This window comes from Adiantum capillus-veneris, chromosome 21 (assembly GCF_014529385.1).
Source record: "Adiantum capillus-veneris isolate H3 chromosome 21, ASM1452938v2, whole genome shotgun sequence".
Taxonomy (NCBI): domain Eukaryota; kingdom Viridiplantae; phylum Streptophyta; class Polypodiopsida; order Polypodiales; family Pteridaceae; genus Adiantum; species Adiantum capillus-veneris.
Genome location: NC_140951.1, coordinates 126202274 through 126223450, shown reverse-complemented (window position 1 = coordinate 126223450; position 21177 = coordinate 126202274). Strand labels below are relative to the sequence as shown.

At 46.9% G+C, this 21177-nt stretch overlaps 2 protein-coding genes across 3 annotated transcripts in view; one reads left to right on the top strand and one right to left on the bottom strand.

The window, feature by feature from the left end:
• Window positions 1-21177, top strand: part of CTC1 (conserved telomere maintenance component 1) — a 150703-nt gene that overhangs the window by 18344 nt on the left and 111182 nt on the right. The window contains exons 5-15 of one of the 2 annotated variants that reach the window (XR_015185716.1): window positions 27-89; window positions 181-258; window positions 363-560; window positions 674-778; window positions 999-1084; window positions 1208-1307; window positions 1420-1746; window positions 1822-1965; window positions 2272-2613; window positions 2703-2791; window positions 2868-3093. Coding sequence is in view for 1 of the 2 variants with exons in the window: in XM_086494196.1 (XP_086350322.1) it covers window positions 27-89; window positions 181-258; window positions 363-560; window positions 674-778; window positions 999-1307; window positions 1420-1746; window positions 1822-1965; window positions 2272-2613; window positions 2703-2791; window positions 2868-3093 (1881 nt within the window). In the remaining variant the exon portion in view is untranslated. Of the gene's footprint in view, window positions 1-26; window positions 90-180; window positions 259-362; window positions 561-673; window positions 779-998; window positions 1308-1419; window positions 1747-1821; window positions 1966-2271; window positions 2614-2702; window positions 2792-2867; window positions 3094-21177 lie in introns of both variants that reach the window. The other variant, XM_086494196.1, reaches the window with a different exon arrangement.
• Window positions 10219-11926, bottom strand: LOC147431686 (uncharacterized). Its single transcript, XM_086494623.1, has one exon. It carries the CDS (start codon window positions 11878-11880, stop codon window positions 10828-10830), a length of 1053 nt encoding a protein of 350 aa, XP_086350749.1. The 5' UTR covers window positions 11881-11926; the 3' UTR covers window positions 10219-10827.

The window sequence follows — 21177 nt, the reverse complement described above, 5'->3', positions numbered from 1 at the left end:
CAGCTTAATCTATATCTGTTGATCAGAGTATGGGCATCGCTGAAAAGTATCTACGCGACTTATTGACTGTGGACAACATTCACTGTCGTGTAAGAGAAGTTTTTCATGCTATGGAGAATATGTATCTAGTCTATGTTGCTGTATTTCTGTGGGTGAACTCATCCCCATTTCCGAATACAGAATGTTTTTGGGGAGTTCTTTTCACATCGCACATCTTGCTCATTAGCAAAGACAGTACCATTCAATTGCTCAATGCAGGTACTTGTTCGTTCACTTGGGTTTCACACCCCTTGTGTTTAGTCTTGTTTTGAACTGACAAATTTGTAGTTTTGCAAGAGCCTTTTTGCTTTGTTTTTTCTTAGGTACCTCCAATCAAGAACTTTTGCAAGCAGCTCCAAGCGATGTGGCTTGATCGAAGTTCATGGTTCTGGAATTGGCAGCGTAAATCTATTAACAGGGGAGTTGAGATTTTTGACCATGGTGGACAAAAAGGCGATGTTTTTATTCGACGTGTCATATCTAGCAGAATACTCGGGTGGACTATTCTTGGTTTTTTGCAGGTGATAGGCATTGCACGATTATCCCCTTTAAGTGAACAAAATGCAATGTGTCAATTTTTGGTTGTTTAGCATTTAGTATTTGCCTTATGTGAGATCTCAATTTTTTGCATCAGTTTTCATCTGTTCTGGGCAAGTTGCAGCTGTTGGATGCTACTGGAGTGATAGATGTTATTATTCCCGATCTGCAAACTGCAGAAATTCCTCAAGGAGCCTGCCAGGTCTTCAGCCTGTGTTTACTTGAACTGTGCTTACTGTCATCTATCTGGAAAAAATAAAATCTCAATTTGTTCTCTTGCTTTAGAATGCGACTCTAGCTTTCAGTTATCAACCCATCGTGCTTGTTTTTTGACCAATCAATACGCATGCGACCATTTTGTGTCAGACTGGTTGGCTATTGGGTTGCAACTAAGCACCTCTTGTTCATCATGCCAAATGCAGGTGACTGCTTACAAACTTGTGATAGAGGGATATTTGGGGGCTCCTACGAATATCAATCTGGATCCGAGGCGCTTACCCTTGTCGTGGTACAGCCTCCTGAAAGGGACCTCGTGCAGTTTGGAAGCTTCTGAAAATGTTTCATTCTTTTTGATCTTCTCTATCAAAGAAGCATGCATGGTTCCTTATATAAGGCATCTTGGTTCTGCTAGCGACGTGCAACATCTATCTCCACTTTCCATGATTGTGAAAGAGGACACATGTACCTTTGATATTCTCTTAGTTATACACAAGCATCCAATGAAACTCAAGGTGATTCTTATGGCATAACTTTATCTGTGTTCCATTTTTTGTTCGCTTGTTTCTTGGTTGAAAAATTCCTATCTTCTCTGCACCCTTCTAATATGCTGCTCTGTATTGGAAGGCCTTTGGCAAGCAAACAGGAGACAACAGTTTTACTTTCTCTGTGGAGGCAGTAAGACTTCCTTACAAAGTCTGCACCTTCAAAGAACAGAGAAAGTCAATTAAAACTGAGGAGGCAGCTGGTATGCTGCATTCTTCTATGTGTACAATTTCTGTGTTGTCTCTTTCAGATTTCTTTAACATGTCAAAAAAAGGGACAGACAGAAAGGGTGAAGATGAGGGTTATACTAGCTACCCTTGCCTGTTCACTAGAACTTTCCCAGCAAGCAACCTCAAAGTGGAGAGACTTCTCTTTCGGTTCACTGACAAGTTCCAGGCAGCTTTTCAGGTAGCTGTGTTCATCACTTACTATGCTGATGTTTCTTAAAAGAATGATAGCAAATCAGGTTGTTTTGGCCGACAGGTTATTGAAATTGGCCAACTCTACCTTGTACAATCCCTTCGGGATCCTGCGGCGAGAACTATGTATATTGAAACCCAATTCTGGAGCCTTGTGGCGATTCATGACTATGGTTGGTCAGCAGAAGCTGACAAGGTGCCAAAAAATGTAAGAACCTCATTTGCTCACTCAGTGATGCTGTTTCCAGTTGCTCTGCCACATGCTTGTGCTGTGGGCTTTATGTGCTGCTTGTTTCCATCTAAAGGATGACTGGTGCTTTTTTTCCTTTTATTCTTTTATAGGTGGCCACTGTTCATTCTTGTACTCATTTCTGTAAAGCATCCAAAGTTGTACACAGATCTGGATTGCTTGAAAAGCTTTCATGACCCCACTTTTAATGTGTTCTATCAAAGGTCCATTGAGACAGTTTATCATTGTATCAGGCACTAAACGACCTTTTTCTTGTTCCCTAAGGTGCTACTGGAGAATGATTCAAGTTTGCCATTGGTCAATGCCATTTTGAAGCTTCCATTGACTTTTCAGTCTGAGTTCAGCTCTTGTTTGAAAGATGCAAGAGCACTTCTCTCTTGCATCTTATCCATAAGGGAGGTTATCAAGCATGGGAAATCCTTGATTCATAGAGAGAATGTGAATGGCACCAGAGTCTTGAAGGGAGCTCTACTCTCCTTCTATGGCACCATTGGAACTTCTGTTACAGGAAAGGTCTTTTCCCTTCGCACCTTTTATAGCTCATTTGGGGAAGGTGGGAAAAGATTCAGAACTTTTTCAATACAAGACTTGAATAGCTGTGAGTCGGTGAGTATATTGAATTTACTTATCGAAACTGTTTACTATTTTGTCAAAGAAGCTTAGAAAAAAGTAATACTGTAACGTAACTTGTGCAGATTATGGTTGCTTGTAACCTTGATCAATACCTTCCTGTTGGCTTTGGATCAGGAGCAGTTGTGGCCATCCATAGGGCACTTTTGCATCTGTAAGCCTTATGCCTGTTCGTAGTCTCCTTCGAAACAGCTTTTCAGGTTGTGTCTGATGTTTCTATTTGAAATTAGGTCTGTAGATGGTGAAGTAAGCATCGAATGCATCCCCTCCACATTAATAGAGGTTTGGCGTCTTGGAGAAGACAGTTTTATGGGGAAACTTGATTGTTTGACAGAGATGCATTGGCATCAAGATGAATGCAAAACTTGGGAAAAGGAGCAAACCATGATCGATTCCATTTTTCAATTGAGTCATATCAACTCATCTGTACCCAAGTCATTCAAGATTTGTTGCAGAGTACAATTTCTTTCTCTCTCTGTTTGAGTGTGGGGGCTGAATGGTGTATATACGTGGATGGCTTGCAAGACTCTAATTTCTTTTCCCCTAATGGTTCATTTGTTAAGTAAGAAAGATGTTTCCAACTTACAAGAAAGAGGTCTCGTGGCCTCTCCACAAGGCATGCAAAAGAGAGGGACTGATTAGTAGAGGTTTTGACAAAGAGTAAACACCATAGCAAGAGAGTGTGATGACGAGCAGAATGACCTCATTCTCCTGACCGAATAATAAAAACTGAAGGCATGATGCATGAGAAATTATGACAAAGCCCCATCCATTTTAGATGTGCGCGGTGAAGGGAAATATTTTCACAAAAACGGTTTTTACGAAAAACAACACCATAATTAGGTTGGGATGGTACGGTGAGGCCACAGTCGTATTAGTTGCCAAGATTCCATTTAATCAAATCAGAATTGCCAAAATTGAAGGGTAGGATCTAAATCAAGGGGTAAATGTTGACCAATCAAAGCAAAAGCAAAGTGTGCCATGTTTTTAGCAAAGAGGGAGTAATTTTTTAAAAGCAAGAGTGCTTTTGGAGGAAAATTGGGGCACCTAGTTTTACACTTTTACATTGGAGACTGACTCTTCTACATGGATAGTATTTACAGACACTTGGCCACAGAGGAGCCGAGAAGCCGAGACGCCCAATAGAGGAGCTTACCCAGATAGTGACAGAGACTTTACATGATGCAACAGTAGGGGCATATCCATACACCCAACCCGCGCGTAGACAACGTTTTGGGAGTATGCCACAGAATAGTTGGTTTGATGAGGAGTGTAGAGGGACGAGAGCCACACTTTAGAGAGAGGTGCTTCTAGGATCCATTACTCATAGATAGTCACTGATAGCCTTCTGGCGCCTAGGAAGAAGAGGACTTATCTTGCTCAGTTAGAGTTGTATCAGCTATTCCTGAGCTAGGACTCGGGCAATGTCACAAGACGGACACTACGTGCCAATGGAAAAGAACAAACTGAGCAGACTTTTAGCACTTCAATAACACGTGAACTGAAAAGAGAGAGAGAAATGAAATGAAATGTTATATTAACGTCTTCAAAAGGCCAAAATGACCTATGAGACCAATCAGTTACAAAATAGTGAATCTAATACCATGTCTGGGTACAAAAGAACTAGAAAAGAACTAGAAAAGAACTAGAAGTGGAACAAAATACTACTACTACTACTACAATCTAAAACTACGTGGGTGTAGCAGCTGATACAATAGGTACCCGGTAAACTAGATGTAACAGTGTGTGAAACAAAGATGGAAGAAATGGTGAGGATCCATCCTCATCTGCACTCTGGATGTCGAGAGAGTATGGCTCGAATCTTCTGTTGTAGTCTCCGTCAATGCTGTGTAGCTCCTCTCCTCAGTCGCGGTCGTCTGTATCTCTGTAGCTCCAATGCTCGGTCGATGAGAGTGCCAGTAGTGGTCGAATGAGTGTGGGACGAGCTCTGCAGTGGTGGCTGCTCCTCTGGCTGTCCCATATCTAGTGAAAAGAAATCTGTAATGTGTCTCTGGGACTGCCTCTCTCTAGCTCTCCCCAGTAAAGTGTCTCTACACCTGTGTAACTCAAGTAGATATAGTCCAAGACATCTCTGATCCTCATAACTCATGACCCTAGATAGAGGACCAAAACCCTCTCTGAATAAGCAGTGGAAACGCCCCCGTATCTCATAGAACACTGTGCAATGACATACGTAGTGCAACTCTGTCTCTGGCTCTCTCTGGCATAATCGGCATATCCTGCTGTCTGCTGGTATCCCTCTGAATCTACCAGTCTCAATCTCGAGCTGATGTGAGGATGTGCGTATCTGACCAATGGCACAACGCAAACCATGAGACATATGTGTGTCCATGTAGCTGGGTCGAATCACAAACCCATCTCCTGTGAGGTGGAGAAGATGCTCTCTATAGAAAGCCATCTTCGTGCTCAACTCCTGAGGCGGCTCTATCCATGTCCTCCTGGTGTCGAGCTGGATCAGGTCCTGACGAATGAGTCTAGTGATCTCCACCCGTGTAAGAGACAGCGAGGGTGCCTGAAGAGAATACTGGAAAGGGGGCAACGTGTCCATGGTGAAGCCATGCGTCTGAAACCATGAAGTCATCTGTGCATACCAGCATGAAGTGTCCCCCTGTAGAGCTAACTGTCTGGAAGACTCAAGGGCCAGTCTAGCATATCTGTCTCTAGTAGTATCCCATAGGCTGTGCACAAAGGACACTGATCTGGTAAGCGCCTCAATCTCCATGGGGGAGGCAGCTAGCTCTGCTCGAATGATCGCGTGAGGTACGGAGGCCTTGGCTCTAATCAATCGGGAGATCATAGATACCAAGGGCCTCTCCATACGTCTCCAACCATCCTGGCCTACAGAAGGTCCCCATACCTGTACCCCATACATCATAGCTGAGGCTACTAAAGTATCAAAGAGCCATAACTTTGTCCGAGGTTCCTGGAACTGAACCTGCAAACACATCCTCTCCAAGCCTCCCAAGGCCGCATAAGCTCTGGTCAGTCTAGTCTCTGCTGCTCTCCCCAAAGAAAACCTTGGCCCAGTGAAGACTATCCCAAGGTAAGTGTATGCATCTGTATACTCCACAATCTCTTGACCATACGTGAAGGTCGGTACCGATCTCCTGATCCACTGCGGTGTGGTGTTAAACACCATGACCTTGGTTTTACCAAGGTTTACAGACAATCCACTATCCTCTGCAAAACTGTGTAATGCATCCAACTGTCGCTGCATACCCTCTGGTGAGTCAGAGATCAAGACAATATCATCAGCATATAACAACAATGGGATCCAGGTCCCTGCCAGCTGGGCACCTCTATCACCCTCTCTGTCAATGTAATCAGACACCTCATCAACATACATACCAAATAGAGTAGGAGACAATGGGCAACCCTGTTTCACCCCGATAGTGGAGTGAACTAAGTCAGATATCCCCTCTGGGGTGCGTATTTGTCCCATCACTGATTTTTATAAAGCCATAATTCCCCAAATCAACATTGTGGGCACCCCCATCTCCTGCAGTCTGCGCATCAGTCGAGCTCTCGGTACCATGTCAAATGCTTTGCGGAAATCCACAAAGCTACAATAAATCCGTCTCCCATGTGACCTGCCCTCCTCAATGATAGCTCTGAGTGTCAAAATATGGTCAAGAGTGGAGAAACCCCTCCTGAAACCTGCCTGTCCCTTTGCCCGTACACCCTCACCCTCTGCCCAGTTACTCAACTGCTGCTCAATAATGGATGCATACAATCGTGCTAGTGTGTGTCCAACCATAATAGTGCGGTAATTTCCAGGCTCTGTAGGATCACCTGCCTTGAATATAGGCACAATAGTAGACAACCTCCAAGTCTCAGGTAATCCCTCACACATGGCACGATTGAACAACACTGCAAGAACCTCCATCAGCATATCCCTAGCATGTATAAAGTGCTCCGCTACTAGACCGTCATGATCGTAAGCCCTCCTGGTCCTCATCCTGTCAATGGCTCTCTTTACCATCTCAGTGGTAAAGAAGGTGCTCGTAGGTGGACATGGCTCTGTAGGATCTGGAAGGGGATCCTGCCCAGGAACCGTATATAACGATGTCGCATACTTGCCCCACACATCAGGAGAAGTAATCACTGGGGGAGGGGAGTGCTCATGGAAGAGTCGCCATGCCTCGCCTGAGTCTCTACTCAAGAACAACTGATACAAGTCTCGCTCCATCTGGGCCAGGTAAGCTCGTTTCTTCTTTCGCACAAGGCGTCGGAAAGCAATCCGCGACTGTCTGTAGGTGATGACTCCTAAATGAAGATCCCTCTGAAGCTGGGCTCTCATCTCTCTGCACTCCTCATCATACCAACTATTCTGGGGCATGCTCCCAGAATGTCGCCTCCGATCCGGTTGAGTGTGTGGGTATGCCTCTGATGCTGCATCATGTAGTGTCTCAGTCAGTAAAGTAGTGCACTCCTCTACTGAGAGGCCTGGAGCAACTGTGCATAGACGATCCCAGATCGCCTCCGTATAAACCGAGTCAGTCTTTGGTGTAAATGTAAAACGGGTGTGTGACCTGCCTCCTGATTTCTGGGCTGTACTAAACTGAAAAGATACGGACAGTGTCAAGAGAGCATGATCCACTGCTACGCCCACTGGTCTGGCTCCCACTGTGAAACCTTGAATACAAGGAATAAAGCTCGGCTGTGTCATAACATAGTCCACTGTACTGGCCCCATGTCTGTGTGGAAAGCATGTGAAGCCTGCTGCTCCAGGAAACCGCTGTAAGCCATTAAGTATGGCTAGCCCATGTGTAGTCGTCATCTCCGTGAGGTATCTCCCATACTCAGTCTGCTCTCTGTCATGTGAGCATCTGTCAAACCCCAGCTCACCCACATCCAACTCTCTAAGCATCTCATCTGAAGTGTCGTAGAAGACTGTCTGACAGTTGCCCGTTCGAGCATTGAAGTCTCCTAGGAGGATGATATCACCATCCCTAGAAAACTCCCATATATCATCATCTAGAATTGAGAAAGGCGACTGTCCTCTGGATACAGCATATACTGACGTACTGGGGGGGAAGTAACATATAGCAATATATAGAAATCGACCTGTGCCAGCTCTCAGCCTCACCCACATGTATCTAGCCTGATCATCTCTCCGTACAATATGTAGTAGTGGCTGTAGCTCCTCCCTAAACAACACCGCTACTCCTCCTGAACCTCTACTCCCATGCTCAGATCTCGTGACTGTTCTGTGGGCTGTCTCCCATTTGTATCCCACCACATGTGGCAACAGTTGGCCAGGGGCCTGGTGAGTCTCTGAAAAGAAAACAATGTCCTTGTCTCTGAAACTGTCCTCAAAGGCACCAACATCCAACCTCATAGACCCATTACAATTCCAAGTCGCCATCCTCAATGTGGTCCCATAGGTCTCGCACCGTCATGTAGAGCGCCGCTCTACAATCACCACCCGACCATCTCTGTAAAAGGCCATCTTCCCCTTCTCCCTTGCCGCTTGAATCTCGGGCATTACTTCTCTCATATGCGCAAGTTGTGAGAGAGTGAGGTCATCGCCTAAGAAAATACCTGTCTTCTTGAGAGTAGGTCTCTTCCTCAAGAATTCCTTCTTCTCTTCCAATGAAGGGAAGCGTAGTATGAGAGCTCTTTTCTTTGAAGATTCTCCGGGGCCCTCACTCTTCTTGCCCACTCTCCATGCCTTTGTGTGTGAAGGCTTCTCCACCCCCATCATTGATGTGAGGCTTGTGACCTCTTTTTCCACATTGTTTATGTCCTTGAGGCCGGTTACCCTCACATGTAGAGCCCGCATCCTCCTTCTTTGTTCCTCTTCGAGGGTCATGTTGATAAGAGTGGGTGTACAAGGAGCTTCCTTACCTTTCCCTTTCTTGGCAACCTCAATCCATTTTTCGGCCTCCTCTACTTTCTTTTGCGTTTCGGATATGACCGCGGCCCATGACTTCTTCTCCTCATTGATGTTGTCAATTTCTTCCCTCAAAGAGGGCTGGAATTCCCCCTCTTCAAGCCCATTTTTTGACCGTGTTTCCAACACTTCTTTGTGGAGGTCCAAAATGCTATTCTCCAACGTGGCGATCTTGTTGAGAAGATGATCCTTCTCGTCCTTCCACCTCTTCTCCTTTTCTTCATTTTCTCGGAGGAAAACGGTCTTCGCGTTCCTCCAATCTTCCATCTCTTTTCTCCATGCTTTCATTTCCAATTCAATGATGGAAATTCGTTTGGAGTGAAGCATATATTTGAGTTTGCTTGTTGCCATAGGTGAGGTTGGGGATGACATGAGAGAGAGAGAGAGAGAGAGAGAGAGAGAGAGAGAGAGAGAGAGAGAGAGAGAAGAGAGGATTGATGTTTCTAAAGTGTAGAAAATGCAGCTAACCCTAAAACGCAGATCTGTCCAACAACCCCCCCCCCCCCCAAAAAAAAAAAAAAAAAAAAAAAAAAGAACACGAGCCCTAAAAACAGGTCGCGAACCTTAAAATACAGGAGCAAACCCTAAACGAAAGCATGGTAAAGAGGGAGAGAGATGGCGTGATGAGAGAGAGAGAGAGAGAGAGAGAGAGAGAGAGAGAGAGAGAGAGAGAGAGAGAGAGAGAGAGAGAGAGAGAGAGAGAGCACACGCGACACGAAGTGGAAGAATTCCACCCGAGAGAGTAGTGGCCCCAAACCTTGGCGCCCCTTTCGGTATTGCTTTATATTACTTGAACTCAGTACAATGTTGGTACTTGCGCTCTGCACCTTCTCACCGAAGCGTGCTAGAGAATGAGCCTGTTGCACATATTTAAAGGCCCTTGGCCTATGAAAAGCAGTTTACATGAAAAGCCTTCAAACTTAAAAGCAACTGGCCCAAAAGCAGATGCCCAAAAGCTGCCAGCACAAAAGCTGAAGTCCGTACAACTCTGCCACGTCAGCAATCACTGTAAAACGTGGAAATCTATACAGCTCTGCCACGTCAGCATGTCAACGTAAAATCCGGAAATCCGTACAGCTGCAATGTCATCTTCTCTCCACCCGCGTGCGTGTGTGTGTGATTGCTTTATTTTAATGCCTTTATGTCACTTGGGCCCCATCGGATGGGGTCTCATAAATTGGTGGGAACTTCTTTTGCTTCTTCTTCACTTTCTCAAACAGAGTTAACTGTATCTAACTATAAAACAGCTAGAGAGGTTATTTAGGGTTTTGTTCGGACAACCGAAGGAAGACTGGCTTGCCCTTCTACATCACGGTGATGGTTCGGTTCCGAACCTGGAGAGTCGCATCATTCTTGTCATGCCAAGGCATGCCCAAGAGATCGTCGCAATTGCCCAAACTTCATAATATGGAAATCTGCTGTTCCATGATAATCTTGTATAGTCACTGAAAGAGCACCAATGAGCGGTACCACTTTTAGCACTTCAATAATAACTGAACTGAAAGAGAGAGAGAGAGCACATGAGACACGGAGTGGTGGAATTCCACCCCAAAGAGTACTGGCCCCAAACCTTGGCGTCCCTTTCAATGTTTCTTTATATTACTTGAACTCAGTACAATGCCGGTACTCCACCCTCTGCATCATAATCAAAGTGCATCTGCTTCAAGAATTCTGGATGAATGAAGTTCTCTGTACCTCCTGGGTCAAAGAAAATTAGGGCTTTGAAGCCGTTAACTTTGCCATATGCTCGACACAATTCATTTGTACTTTCAAGACATATGTTATAGATATCAGGTACTAGGTTCAAAGCGGGTCTAGCTCTCTTAGCTGGAGGTGGCGTTGGGGTTCTTTCGACCGTCGGTGCGGGCGTCTGCTCCGCTGGTCTATCCGTGCGATGGCGACAACTAGAACGGTTATACCCTGTTTGAAAGCATCCAAAGCTTTTGGCCTTCTTGTGATAAGGTGTCTTGTTGTTGAGACGTGAAACGAGGCCTTTGCGGTTGACTTTCACAAGACTCTCGAATTTGTTCGTTGTTGCTGAGAGTTGTGGTTAGCGGCCGGAGGTTCTTCTGTGGTAAACTCCAGCTTTTACTTCATCAGTATGTAGCTGACCGCACCATGGTCCATAAGCTCTTGCATGGTGCAGACTCGCTTCAAGAGACAATATTTGTGCAATGGATATGGTAGTCCAGGGGTCTCGTTGGCAAACTTAAACCCAGGGCTGCTCTTTGTGCTCGAGTGAGCACCCCAGTAGGCTTTGCTGCTTGTTGTGGCTAAACTGTATGTGTAGTAGGTGCTGGCTGAGGGGTGGTGTTCACTGTGATTAGATTGATTTTCGGGAATGTAAACTCTTGTTGATTTTGATTTGGGCCTGAAGATGATGATGCCCTTTGTTTGGGACAATCTTTACTGTAGTGGTCCTTAGACTCCGGACAATGTCTGCAAGGAGGAGACCCTTCAGGTAAAGGACACTTACTTTGGTAATGCCCATATTCACCGCATCTGTAGCATAGGATTGGCCGATTAGACATGCGAAACGGGGGACGAGGTGGTCGCTGCTCTTGTTGTTGCATGGTGTTGGAGGCTGAGGTGTAGAAACTTTGGGGAACTGAGGGAGTATTGGCATGATAAAAGCTGTGGGGTGCAAAGCTATTGTGCATATCTTGCTGCATAGGGGGTGTTGTCAGCAGAGGAGACAATGGGTTTTGATGGCCGTAGGGTGAGACCATGTTGGATGCAGGTGCTAGCCCTTGTCGGAGAGAAGGACCTAGATTTTGTTGTATTTGTCGCAATCCTTTGATATAGTAACAATCCTTATCTTCGTGCCCAGATTTTTCACAGAAGTGGCAATAAGCCCGAAGGGGACAGTCCTGTGGAGGATGTCCAGGAGAACGACAAGAGCTGCACCATACCATAGCTTTGGTCTCCTGCTGAGACCGAAGCTCTTCTAGTTCTCTCTTGATTTGATCCAAAGCCTCAAGGTGCGATGGTTTCTCTTGTCTCAGAGAGATTGATTTCTCTTCTTGGAGGGCGCGTTGTAGTTTGAGGGCTTCGAGTTCCCTGCGCAAGGAAGTCAAAGGATCAGCAGGACTTCCTTCGGAGAACACAGAGGGAGTATCTATGTGAGGAGAGTTGTTGAACAGCTTCCTAGCCCCCTCTATTCTAGTAGCAGTTGCGATGAATTCCTCCAGAGTGGCGTCAGGTTGGAGGCTCTTCCGGAGTTTTTGCTGAGAGGTTTTTGGAAGCGCCTTCTCCACCCAGTTCTTAACCATGAATTCACCAGGTTGCTGGGGAAGCTTGGCAACCAGAGACTTGGTTTTGGTCATAAGCTCTGCAAAAGTCTCCTCTGGCTAGAGCACCATGTTGGCCAACTCATCCAACACTTTCTCTTGGTAGTCGCCCGGCCTGAAAGCTGCACAGAACTGTTGTCTTAAGTCTGCCCAAGTTGCAAAATGATTCTCTGCAAACTGGCTGTACCATTTGTCTGCTAAGCCGTCCAAGGTGGATGGAAAAAGTACCAGATAAGCATCTTCCCCGTTAAGACCACGTCCTCTACAGAGAGATACGAACCTCCGTGCATGGTCGTCCGCATCTTCTGAGGAGAGTCCTTTGAAGGTGGGGAACTTGATGTTTACCTTGGCCAACACGCTAGCCAACGCCTCCATGGCCCCTTGTTGAGCCTGTTGCTCAATAGCCTGCTGTAGCAGAATAGGAGAGAGCTTTACTGGAGAAGGTGATCTAGAAGATGTGGAACCGGTTGAAGGAATGGGGGATGTCGTATGTGGAGGTAAGGTTGATGAGGTTAATGGACTTCTACTAGAAACCACAGGGCGTCTTTTGTTATAGTGCTTCAGAGGGCTCAGTAGTGCGCTTTGACGCTCAACTGACCGCCTTGTATGTGTCATGCAGTGAACAGTGAACAGCACAGGTCTAACACAGAACAAGTGAGGAGAGTGACTAGACCACCTGGTCCAGGACCAGTGACTAGACCCCCTAGCTGGCAGGACGAGGAGGGCTGGACCAGGGCGAGGACTAGACCAGGACCAAAGACCAAGGACCAGGGACGAGGACTAGGACTTGGACCAGCACGAGAGAGGACCAGACTTGCAGACTATCTACACAGTGTAAGCAAGTGTGCAGAGCCAGGTAACAACCGATTAGCTTCACGATTTTGTCTCCACAAGAGTGAGACTTCCTTTGAGGTCCCACCGTGATCGCCAAAATGAGAGCACCTGTAGCGCGGATAATGTGTCGTGCTCTCTACAGTGGGTAGTCCTCAGTGCAATGTGCGTGACAATCTCACTCAGTGCAATGTGCGTGACAATCTCACTCAAACAGACTGAATCTCCCTCAAACAGACTGAACAAGAAGGAACAATAGACGTCAACAGAGCTCGCAAAGACACAAGAGCAGACCATAACATATGAATCGACTATCTCAAAGACTGATACAGACTATGGCGTGGCAGCACACTCAGCTCCAGCCCAGGACTCACAGGTACAATGGGGGTGTCGAGGCTCAGATGTGTCGGGATGGTGAAAACGTGCTCTGTGTAAAGACCCACTGTAGACGACTACGTACAAGATAATGCCACAGGCCCCAAAACGACTACTCATATGTACAATCATCAAGAGCCACCAACGGCTCATAAAGAACATCATCTAAGTCTATCCCCACTGGGTGGCGGTGGTGACCTGGATACGATGTCCACTAGACCACCCTGCCACGTGTCTCTGCCCAAGTGTGAACCGACCAGACCAAAGACCAACTGACCAAAGCCCAACTGTAAACTACTGTCGTGTGAAAGTGAAAGTGACACTGTAGCAGGCTACAGGTTGCCTGCCACAAGACCGCTGCCCGTCCCGGGGAGCGGAATTGAAGAACTGAAATATCGGCGATCTACTGTTGGTGGTCGGATGATGGAGGAGGAGGAGGAGGAGGAGGCTGATAGTAAGGTGGGTAAGGGGATGGAGGCCAAGTGTATGGTGAGGGGTAGTGGCCATGAGGAGGGTACATCGGGTATGGAGTAGCCACCCCATGAGCAGCAGGCTGCGTCATGTGAGACGATGGAGGGTGAGTAGGTGGAGCTGGTGGAAACCCAGGAAAAGACTGGGCAGGCTGCGAGGGTGGAACAGGTTGTCGGAATCCCGGGAAGCCGTAGAAGTGTTGAGGAAGGATGGGGATTGGGAGGGGGAGGCCATAGAGGGACCATGAAATTGTGATGAGACCGATCCTGTTGGCTTAGACTCCATATTGGTAGGATTTGCTTTCTCTGCTGTTTGAGAATCCCTTGAATGTGCTTTGGAAGCGTCCATCTGTGTCGGTATCTGTGTTGCCATAGCAGGAACTTGTGGAGAAACCGGGGTTGTAGTTGTAGTTGTAGTTGTAGCTGGAACTGCCTGTGAAATGGCTACAGCTTGGTATTTTGCACAAGAGGGACATTGTGTATGTACCAGCGGAGAGAGGTCCTGAACTGCTACGGTCATATCGTTTGCCTCTTTTAACTGTTTTGCTGAGTGTGGACAATATGTTTGAGGTCCACTACTTGTTGAGTTAAGATTCTTATGCGATCTTGAGCTGTAGCAATGAAATTGTCCCTATCCATCGCTCGTTGAAGATGAGCCTACACTTCCCTTGTCATACCGTCATAGCAAGCGCGATGCAGACCGTTGGTACCTTGCAATGAGAGGGTTGCATTGATAATCGTCGAAATGGCTCTTCTGTCTGCCTCTAAAAGTCTGTCGGCTTGAGGCGCAAAAGTATCATATATGTCATGCTTGCCAGATGTAGGCATCCCAGAGGTAGATGCCCCTGCAGTATCCTTCGGTGCCCCAACATTATCCCTAGGTGCCCCTACACTAAGAGTAGTACGTGGTGCTGGCAACACAACTGGAGGTTGTGTTTTAGTGACTGCAACACTACTCACAAGAGGTGGTGTGAAAGTTGAGGTGGCCACAGAAGTAGACATACGCATTGTTGGTGTTGTAGTATGGACGTAAGAGATTTTGACCTGTGATTTTGAGAAAGGTAGTGTTGCTAGCTGCTCAGATGAATCTTTTTGTACCTTTGCCCTCTTGCGCAAGATGCCTTTCCCTTTGGCCATTTTGGAACGGTCTTGCTCTTTTGGATCATCTTGAAGGGTGAGAACTGCTTTTGCATCTGTTTTTGCTGTATAGTCTGCACTACCCAATACATAATAGGGGCTGCATAGCAATTGAACCTTTCCGCTTTGCCTTTACGCTGAGTCCGAAAACGCTTTGCCCTGTCCTGTAGTGCTTTAAACAACAAATTGTGAAATGGGTAGGGCAGGCAGTGGTAGAGACAAAAAAGAGCATCACATATTGCTGGAGAACCTAGAGAAGATGGAACCCCTGTTCTTTCCGGTGCTCGCATTAAAAAATAATACTGTAAGACTGAATACAATTGCTGACTCCTGTGATAGTCTGGATGTGAGTCCAACAAAAGTTCCTGACAAGCATTCACAATTTCTTTTGGTGAGAGATTCGAGAAGGTTTCGGTTGCGGGCAGAGGTGCCAGCATAGTCAATATTCCCATAGCCTGTCCGATATCCTCCGCTGTAAGTGCAGTATCATTCAGCTTTGGAAAAGTTAGCAAGAGGGAACATAGCTTGGCAGTAGAGATATTGGCAGACAAATCAGTCTGAGCCAAATTTTGAAGACCCAAGTGTATCAGTTGCTGCTGAGAGAACACATCCTTGAGTGCTGGATTCGGAGCCTGTAAATGATATATTATTATTAAAGGTACCTTGGAGAGGGCACCAGACGGGCGAGGCACCTGGAGAGTGGTGACCTTGTCAGCAGTGACAGACTGGGGCGAATCTTCCTCTGAAGATTCCTCTGAAAGCTGCTCTGAACTAGGAGTGTAATCCGATTTACTGTCAGAGCTATCCCTAGAGGCAGAGGACTCTTTCTCCGATTGGAGCTAGGGCGAGACCCAATTCGGTACTGGATGGACTGAATGGAGTACCAAGGTTCTAATAAAGGCTCTCTGCTTTTCGCTTTTGCTTTTCCCAGTTAACGCTCTCTGCTTTTTTTTTTGTTTTGCTTTTCGCAGGTAATTACCGCCCTTGCTGAGAAGTGCCAGGATATACGGCGCTCGCTTTTTCTTTTTGGTTTGTCGAAAGAGTCTAGAGGCTAGGGCGTTGGGAAGAGTAGACGAGGGTACAGGTTAGGTCTAGGGGCGAGGGGCGAGGGGAAAGGAGAGGGCGAGGGGGAAGGGGAGGGTTAGGGCGAGGGGCGAGGGGTGGGAGGGTTAAGGCAAGGGCGAGTCGGTGAGGGGGGCTAGGCGAGGGGATAGGGGGAAGGTTAGGGCGAGAGGGTGTGGGGGCTAGGGCGAGGGGATAGGGGGAAGGTTAGGGCGAGGGCGAGAGGGTGGGGGGAGGGTTAGGGCGAGGGCGAGGGGGTGGGAGGGTTAGGGCGGGGGATAGATAGGGCAGGGGCTAGGGGGCGAGGGAATGGGAAAGGGGGAAGGGAAGGGTTAGGGCGAGGGGATGTGAATGGATGATGAAGGCCAAGACTAGGGCGAGGGCAAGAGTAAGGGGCAGAGGCGAGGAGAGCGGGAAAGCGCTAGGGCGAGCATTAGGGCTAGGGGATGGGGTTGAGAGGAGAGACAACGTAGAGAATAGAAAAATAAGGAGGGAGTTTTAACGCTTAGGAAACTATCCCAGAGACCTTAAAGATTTAGCTACGACCAACTAATAGAAAGCATTGATAAATTCGAGGTACTCAGAAGTGGCAGATAAAACGCGAATCATTTCATAAATAACTACCCCGCTCCAAGATACAGAGGCATTTATGCATACCAAACAACTGAGTTTCATTTGAGATTCAAAAGCTAAGAAAAGGAATTGAGTAGAGATTGAGGGGATTAGGTTATGCCCAAGAAAGACAAAGATTGAAGACAGAGAGTGAAGGATAGAGTTGATCCAATGTAGAATCAACCCCCTTGAGCTTAACAGAGTCTGCAGAAGGAGAGCTGTCTAAGGGGAGGGTGATTTGGTTATGGAAATGTTCAGGAATCGGCGAAACTCCACACTTGATGTAGCTTGGTTAGACCCTTGAGCGGTAGCTTAAGCATGATAGCATTTTATCCGAGAGCCGTTGACTAAAGGCAGCGGAACTCCTTCCAGAGTGGCTAATTGTACAACGCTGTGGGGTAGAATCTCCATCACCTTATATGGTCCTTGTCATGCTGGGACCAACTTCTTTGCTTTTTTCAGAAACTTGGCCTGATAAAGTAGCACCAGTGCTCCTTGCGTTATTTGCGGCTTCCTGAGATGGCGGTCATGCCAGGCTTTACGACGAAGCTGCTCTGCTTCTAGAGCCAGAGAAGCCAAACCTCGGCTTTCCTCCAAAAGGAAAAGACGAGAGATAGATGCCGACCCCAAATTTCCATTGGCACGAAGACTCCCCACTCGCGGGGATCTTGAGTTGAATTCGAAAGGTGCTATCGCTTCCAAACCGAAAGCCAATTGAAATGGGGTGTGATTGGTTGTGGCTTTGAAAGAAGTTTGATATGCCCAAAGTGTACCGTGGATAGCTTGAGCCCAAGTCGAGGGATGAAGATGACATGCTTTCCGCAAGAGTGCTATCAGAACCTTATTAGTGCTCTCTGCCTGCCCGTTTGCTCTAGGGTAATAGGAACAAGATTTTCTGTGAAAAATCTTGTAGTTGGCCAGCAAGGTAGAAATTGTTTCATTCACAAAGTGACTACCCCTGTCACTGGTGATTTCCAAGGGACATCCAAACCTGCACAAAATATTTTCGTAGAGAAACTTGGCTACCGTAGTGCCAGTGCAGTCCGTTGTTGCAAGTACCTCTGTCCACTTTGTTGCGTAGTCGGTAGCCACCAAGAGATACTTTCGATTGCCGGGTTGGGCAGAGGGAGTGATTGGGCCTACAAAATCTATGCTCCCATCTCTCAAAGGGTTGCCATGCCACAGAGACCTGCAGAGGACGGTTTGACTGTTTGCTTGGTTTAGGGCCATAGCGCTGACATACATCACATACCTTTACATAGGCAATTGCATCGCGGAAAATATAGGGCCACCATAAGCTACACTAGAGAATCTTTTGTGCAGTAATATGGCCAGGGTAATGGCCACCAGTGGGACCACTATGGGCATCCTCTAAAATATACTCGACTTCATGAGTGGAGACACACCGCCTCAGAACACCATCTTGCCCTGATTTGTATAGCTAGCCCCCAATGAGAGTGAAAGGCCTAGACTTCAGCAACAGGCGTCTCTTCTGCAGGGGAGAAGCATTCTCTCGGTAGAGGCCAGTAGAAAGCAGATGCAAAACATTGCCGTACCATTCCGGAGTGGTATTCACCTTAAAGAGATTGCTATCAGGAAAGTCGTCAGCAACCCCTGTTGCTTCTTCACCAGTGTGAACGCGAGAAAGGTGGTCGGCAAGGACATGATGTTTGCCGGGCCTGAGTACCACTTCGAAATCGAACTCTTGAAATAAGAGTAGCCATCGCCATACTCTACTTGCAACCTGCGGCTTGTTGAGCAGATATCGCAGGGCATGATGATCAATAATAACTGTGAAGTGGACGCCTAATAAGTAGTGCCGAAATTTTTGCAGAGCATACACAATAGCTAAACCTTTCCTTTCTGTGGTGCTATAGTTGCACTCTGCCTTGGTGAGTAGGTGACTTGCATAGTGAACAGGGCGATCCAGGTTATACTCCTTACTAGGTTGAGTCAGCACCGCACCCACAGCTAGTTGACTGGCATCTGTATGTACATGAAAGGTGAGAGACCAATCGGGAGCTACTAAGATAGACGCTTCAGTGAGGCGTTTTTTAAGGTATGCAAAAGCTTCAGCCTCTGCCTTTGACCATTGAAAGGGAACTGCAGCACTGGTTAGGCGGGTTAGGGGTTGAGCCACCTGTGCATACATGCGTATAAACCTGCGATGATACCCTGTGTGGCCTACAAAGCTTTGTACCCCTTTTGGGTTGACGGGAGGTGGTAACTTTAAGATTGCTACAATCTTCTCTGGGTCAGGCGCTAAACCTTTAGCAGACACCACATGGCCTAGAAGTGTGTCTTCAGTAACCAAAAAATGACATTTGTTAGGATTTAGCTTTAGGCGTGCCTCTCTGCACCTAAGGAAGACAACAGAGAGCTGAGCGAGGTGTTCCTCTAGGTTTTCCATTGGGGTTGAACATTGAGCACCTGAGAAGGTCGAAAAATTGTCCATGAAGATGCGAAGATGATCCGTAAGCAGAGGACAAAAGATGAGATATACCGCCCTATTGAAAGAAGGTTGGGCATTTTTCAACCCAAAAGACATTCGAGTGTATATAAAAATACCCCAGGGAGTCATAAAGGCCGTTTTCAGCTGATCACCTGGATGGATGCCCAACTGATTGTATCCACTAAACCCATCCATGAAATTGTACAATACATGCCCTGCTACATCTTCGAGCACCCGCTCAGTGAAAGGTGTTGGGAAACCATCTGGGATAGTTACGTTGTTCAGAGCACGGTAATCTACGCACACGGATTTTGTTGGACTGCTTCTTAGGCGCGCTATCACCATGGGTGATAACCACTGAGAGTGCTCCACATGTACAATGATCGCTGTCTCTTGCATTTTTTCTAACTCTACCTTGACCGCCTTAGCATACTTCGGGTTGAGCTTGTAAGCTCGGCCTCTTACAGGCTTAGCTCCTTCAACCAGAGGTATAGTGTGGACACCCAATTCTGGTGGAATCCCCTCTAAATCCTTGTAGGACCAAGCAAAAACATCTTTAAAAGAGTGTATGAAAGAGACTACCTGATTGAGTAATGCGGGATGCTCCCATAACCAAGCTGCTAACAATACGTGCTGAGGGTTGTCAGGATCTCCCAGGTTGACTTCTCTGACCGGGTCTGGGGGTGTAGCTAGAGAGGGTGCTTCTGAAGATGAGTGGTGAGCTGCCTCTTGGAGCTTCAAGACATCATGTGCAGGTGTTTGATCGATTGGAAACTTTGCATACTCTTCTTGTAACCATCCCTGTGGGAGCTCCTCGAAGGGTAAATCTTCAGATGCAGACGAGATGACAGAGTGCTTTTGAAGGGGGTCCGACTTGGGAGATGCTCAAGGAAGAGGGAAATCTTTGGCGAGTGCATGCAGAGGAGATTTCTTCCCCCTTCGGTGATGTGTTATAGGTTCCCCAAGACCGAGGGGTTTCATCGGCGGGTCATTTGAAGCATGAGAATTTGGGGCTGACACACTTACTTCTTCGACTGTTGTATTGTCTGCTGTAGGACTTTGGACATCTATGTCCTCCTGAGGAGTTTGAAGAGAGAGTGTTACTGGCGGCACAGGTAAGTTTTGAGTAGAGACCATGTAGCATGGCCTCGATGTGGTAGCTTCCAACCATTGTAGCGGGTCCTCGTCAGACCCGTCTGGCGGCACAAGTAAGTTTTGAGTAGAGACCATGTAGCATGGCATCGATGTGGTAGCTTCCAACCACTGTAGTAGGTCCTCGTCAGACCCGTTAGGTGGGATGGGCTGCTCAGGGTCGGGGTTGGACTGTACTGACAATGAGCTGTGCTGAGCCACTGGATCCATCCCTCCTTCAAGCTGGATTGGTTGCATTTGGGAGCCGGGAGTGTGTATCCACATGGCATCGTTTCCCTAATCATGAAGTGCCTTAGTATGCCGCAACCATGGTCTACCAATTAGCAAAGGAAATCCTCCCTCTACCTGAGGAAGACCGACCACCACAAAATCCAAGCTAAATGTGAAGTCTTGTACCTTCAAAGGCACCTTCTCTACTATGCCCACAGGATAGACTGTCCTCTGGTCTGCCAATGTAATAGTGAACGGAGCAGGGCGAGTAGGCTCCAGACCTAAGGCTGACATGGTAAATTCAGGCATTAGATTGATTTTAGACCCACCATCCACTATGACGCCTGAGAATGACTGCCCAAGAATAGATACAGTAAGACGTGGACTTTTATAGTCGGTGAGGGGAGCAACTGGATATGAAATCATGTAGGACTCCAGGGGCTGCACAGGTAGGTGCCCGCCACTAGGCGATGAAGCACAATAAGGGAAAGCCTAAGGAGAACAAGACTTCCACAAGTACCTCGTAGACTCTCAGAACCCTCAGAGTGGTAAGAATGGTAACTCTTCTAACCAGTCTTCCAACAGTCTCTCAGAAAAGAATTCTTCCAATGAATCTAAGGGCAAGGCTAACACAATGCTAAACCTAAGCTTACTCCATATGAAAAGGTAGCACTAGGAATTGTAGGAGGATACATCATGTCGGAAGAGCAAAGCACTTATTCTAAGGAAGGTCGTCGTTTTCATTGTCACATTAAGGGTCACATAAAAAGAACATGTCCTAAGCTTGAATCGAATGAATCCACAGAACCCACTTCCTCTGTCAATGCAATTAATGATAACACGAGTGTGCCCCAAGTTTCTCATGACCCTCTCATTGATGATTCTCTCATTAAATGTTATGGTCGTATGTCGGGGCAGCGTTTTGTCATATTGTTTGACCCCGGTAGTATGCATGATGTGATCAGCCCCTCTCTTGTTGAGAGAGCCCGCCTCGAAGTTAGTTCAAGATCTCCTATGGAGGTCTCTGGCTTT

Bases quoted from the DNA above. Each gene is read 5' to 3' on its own strand.
- LOC147431686 (XM_086494623.1), bottom strand. From the start codon at position 11,880: ATGACCAAAACCAAGTCTCTGGTTGCCAAGCTTCCCCAGCAACCTGGT.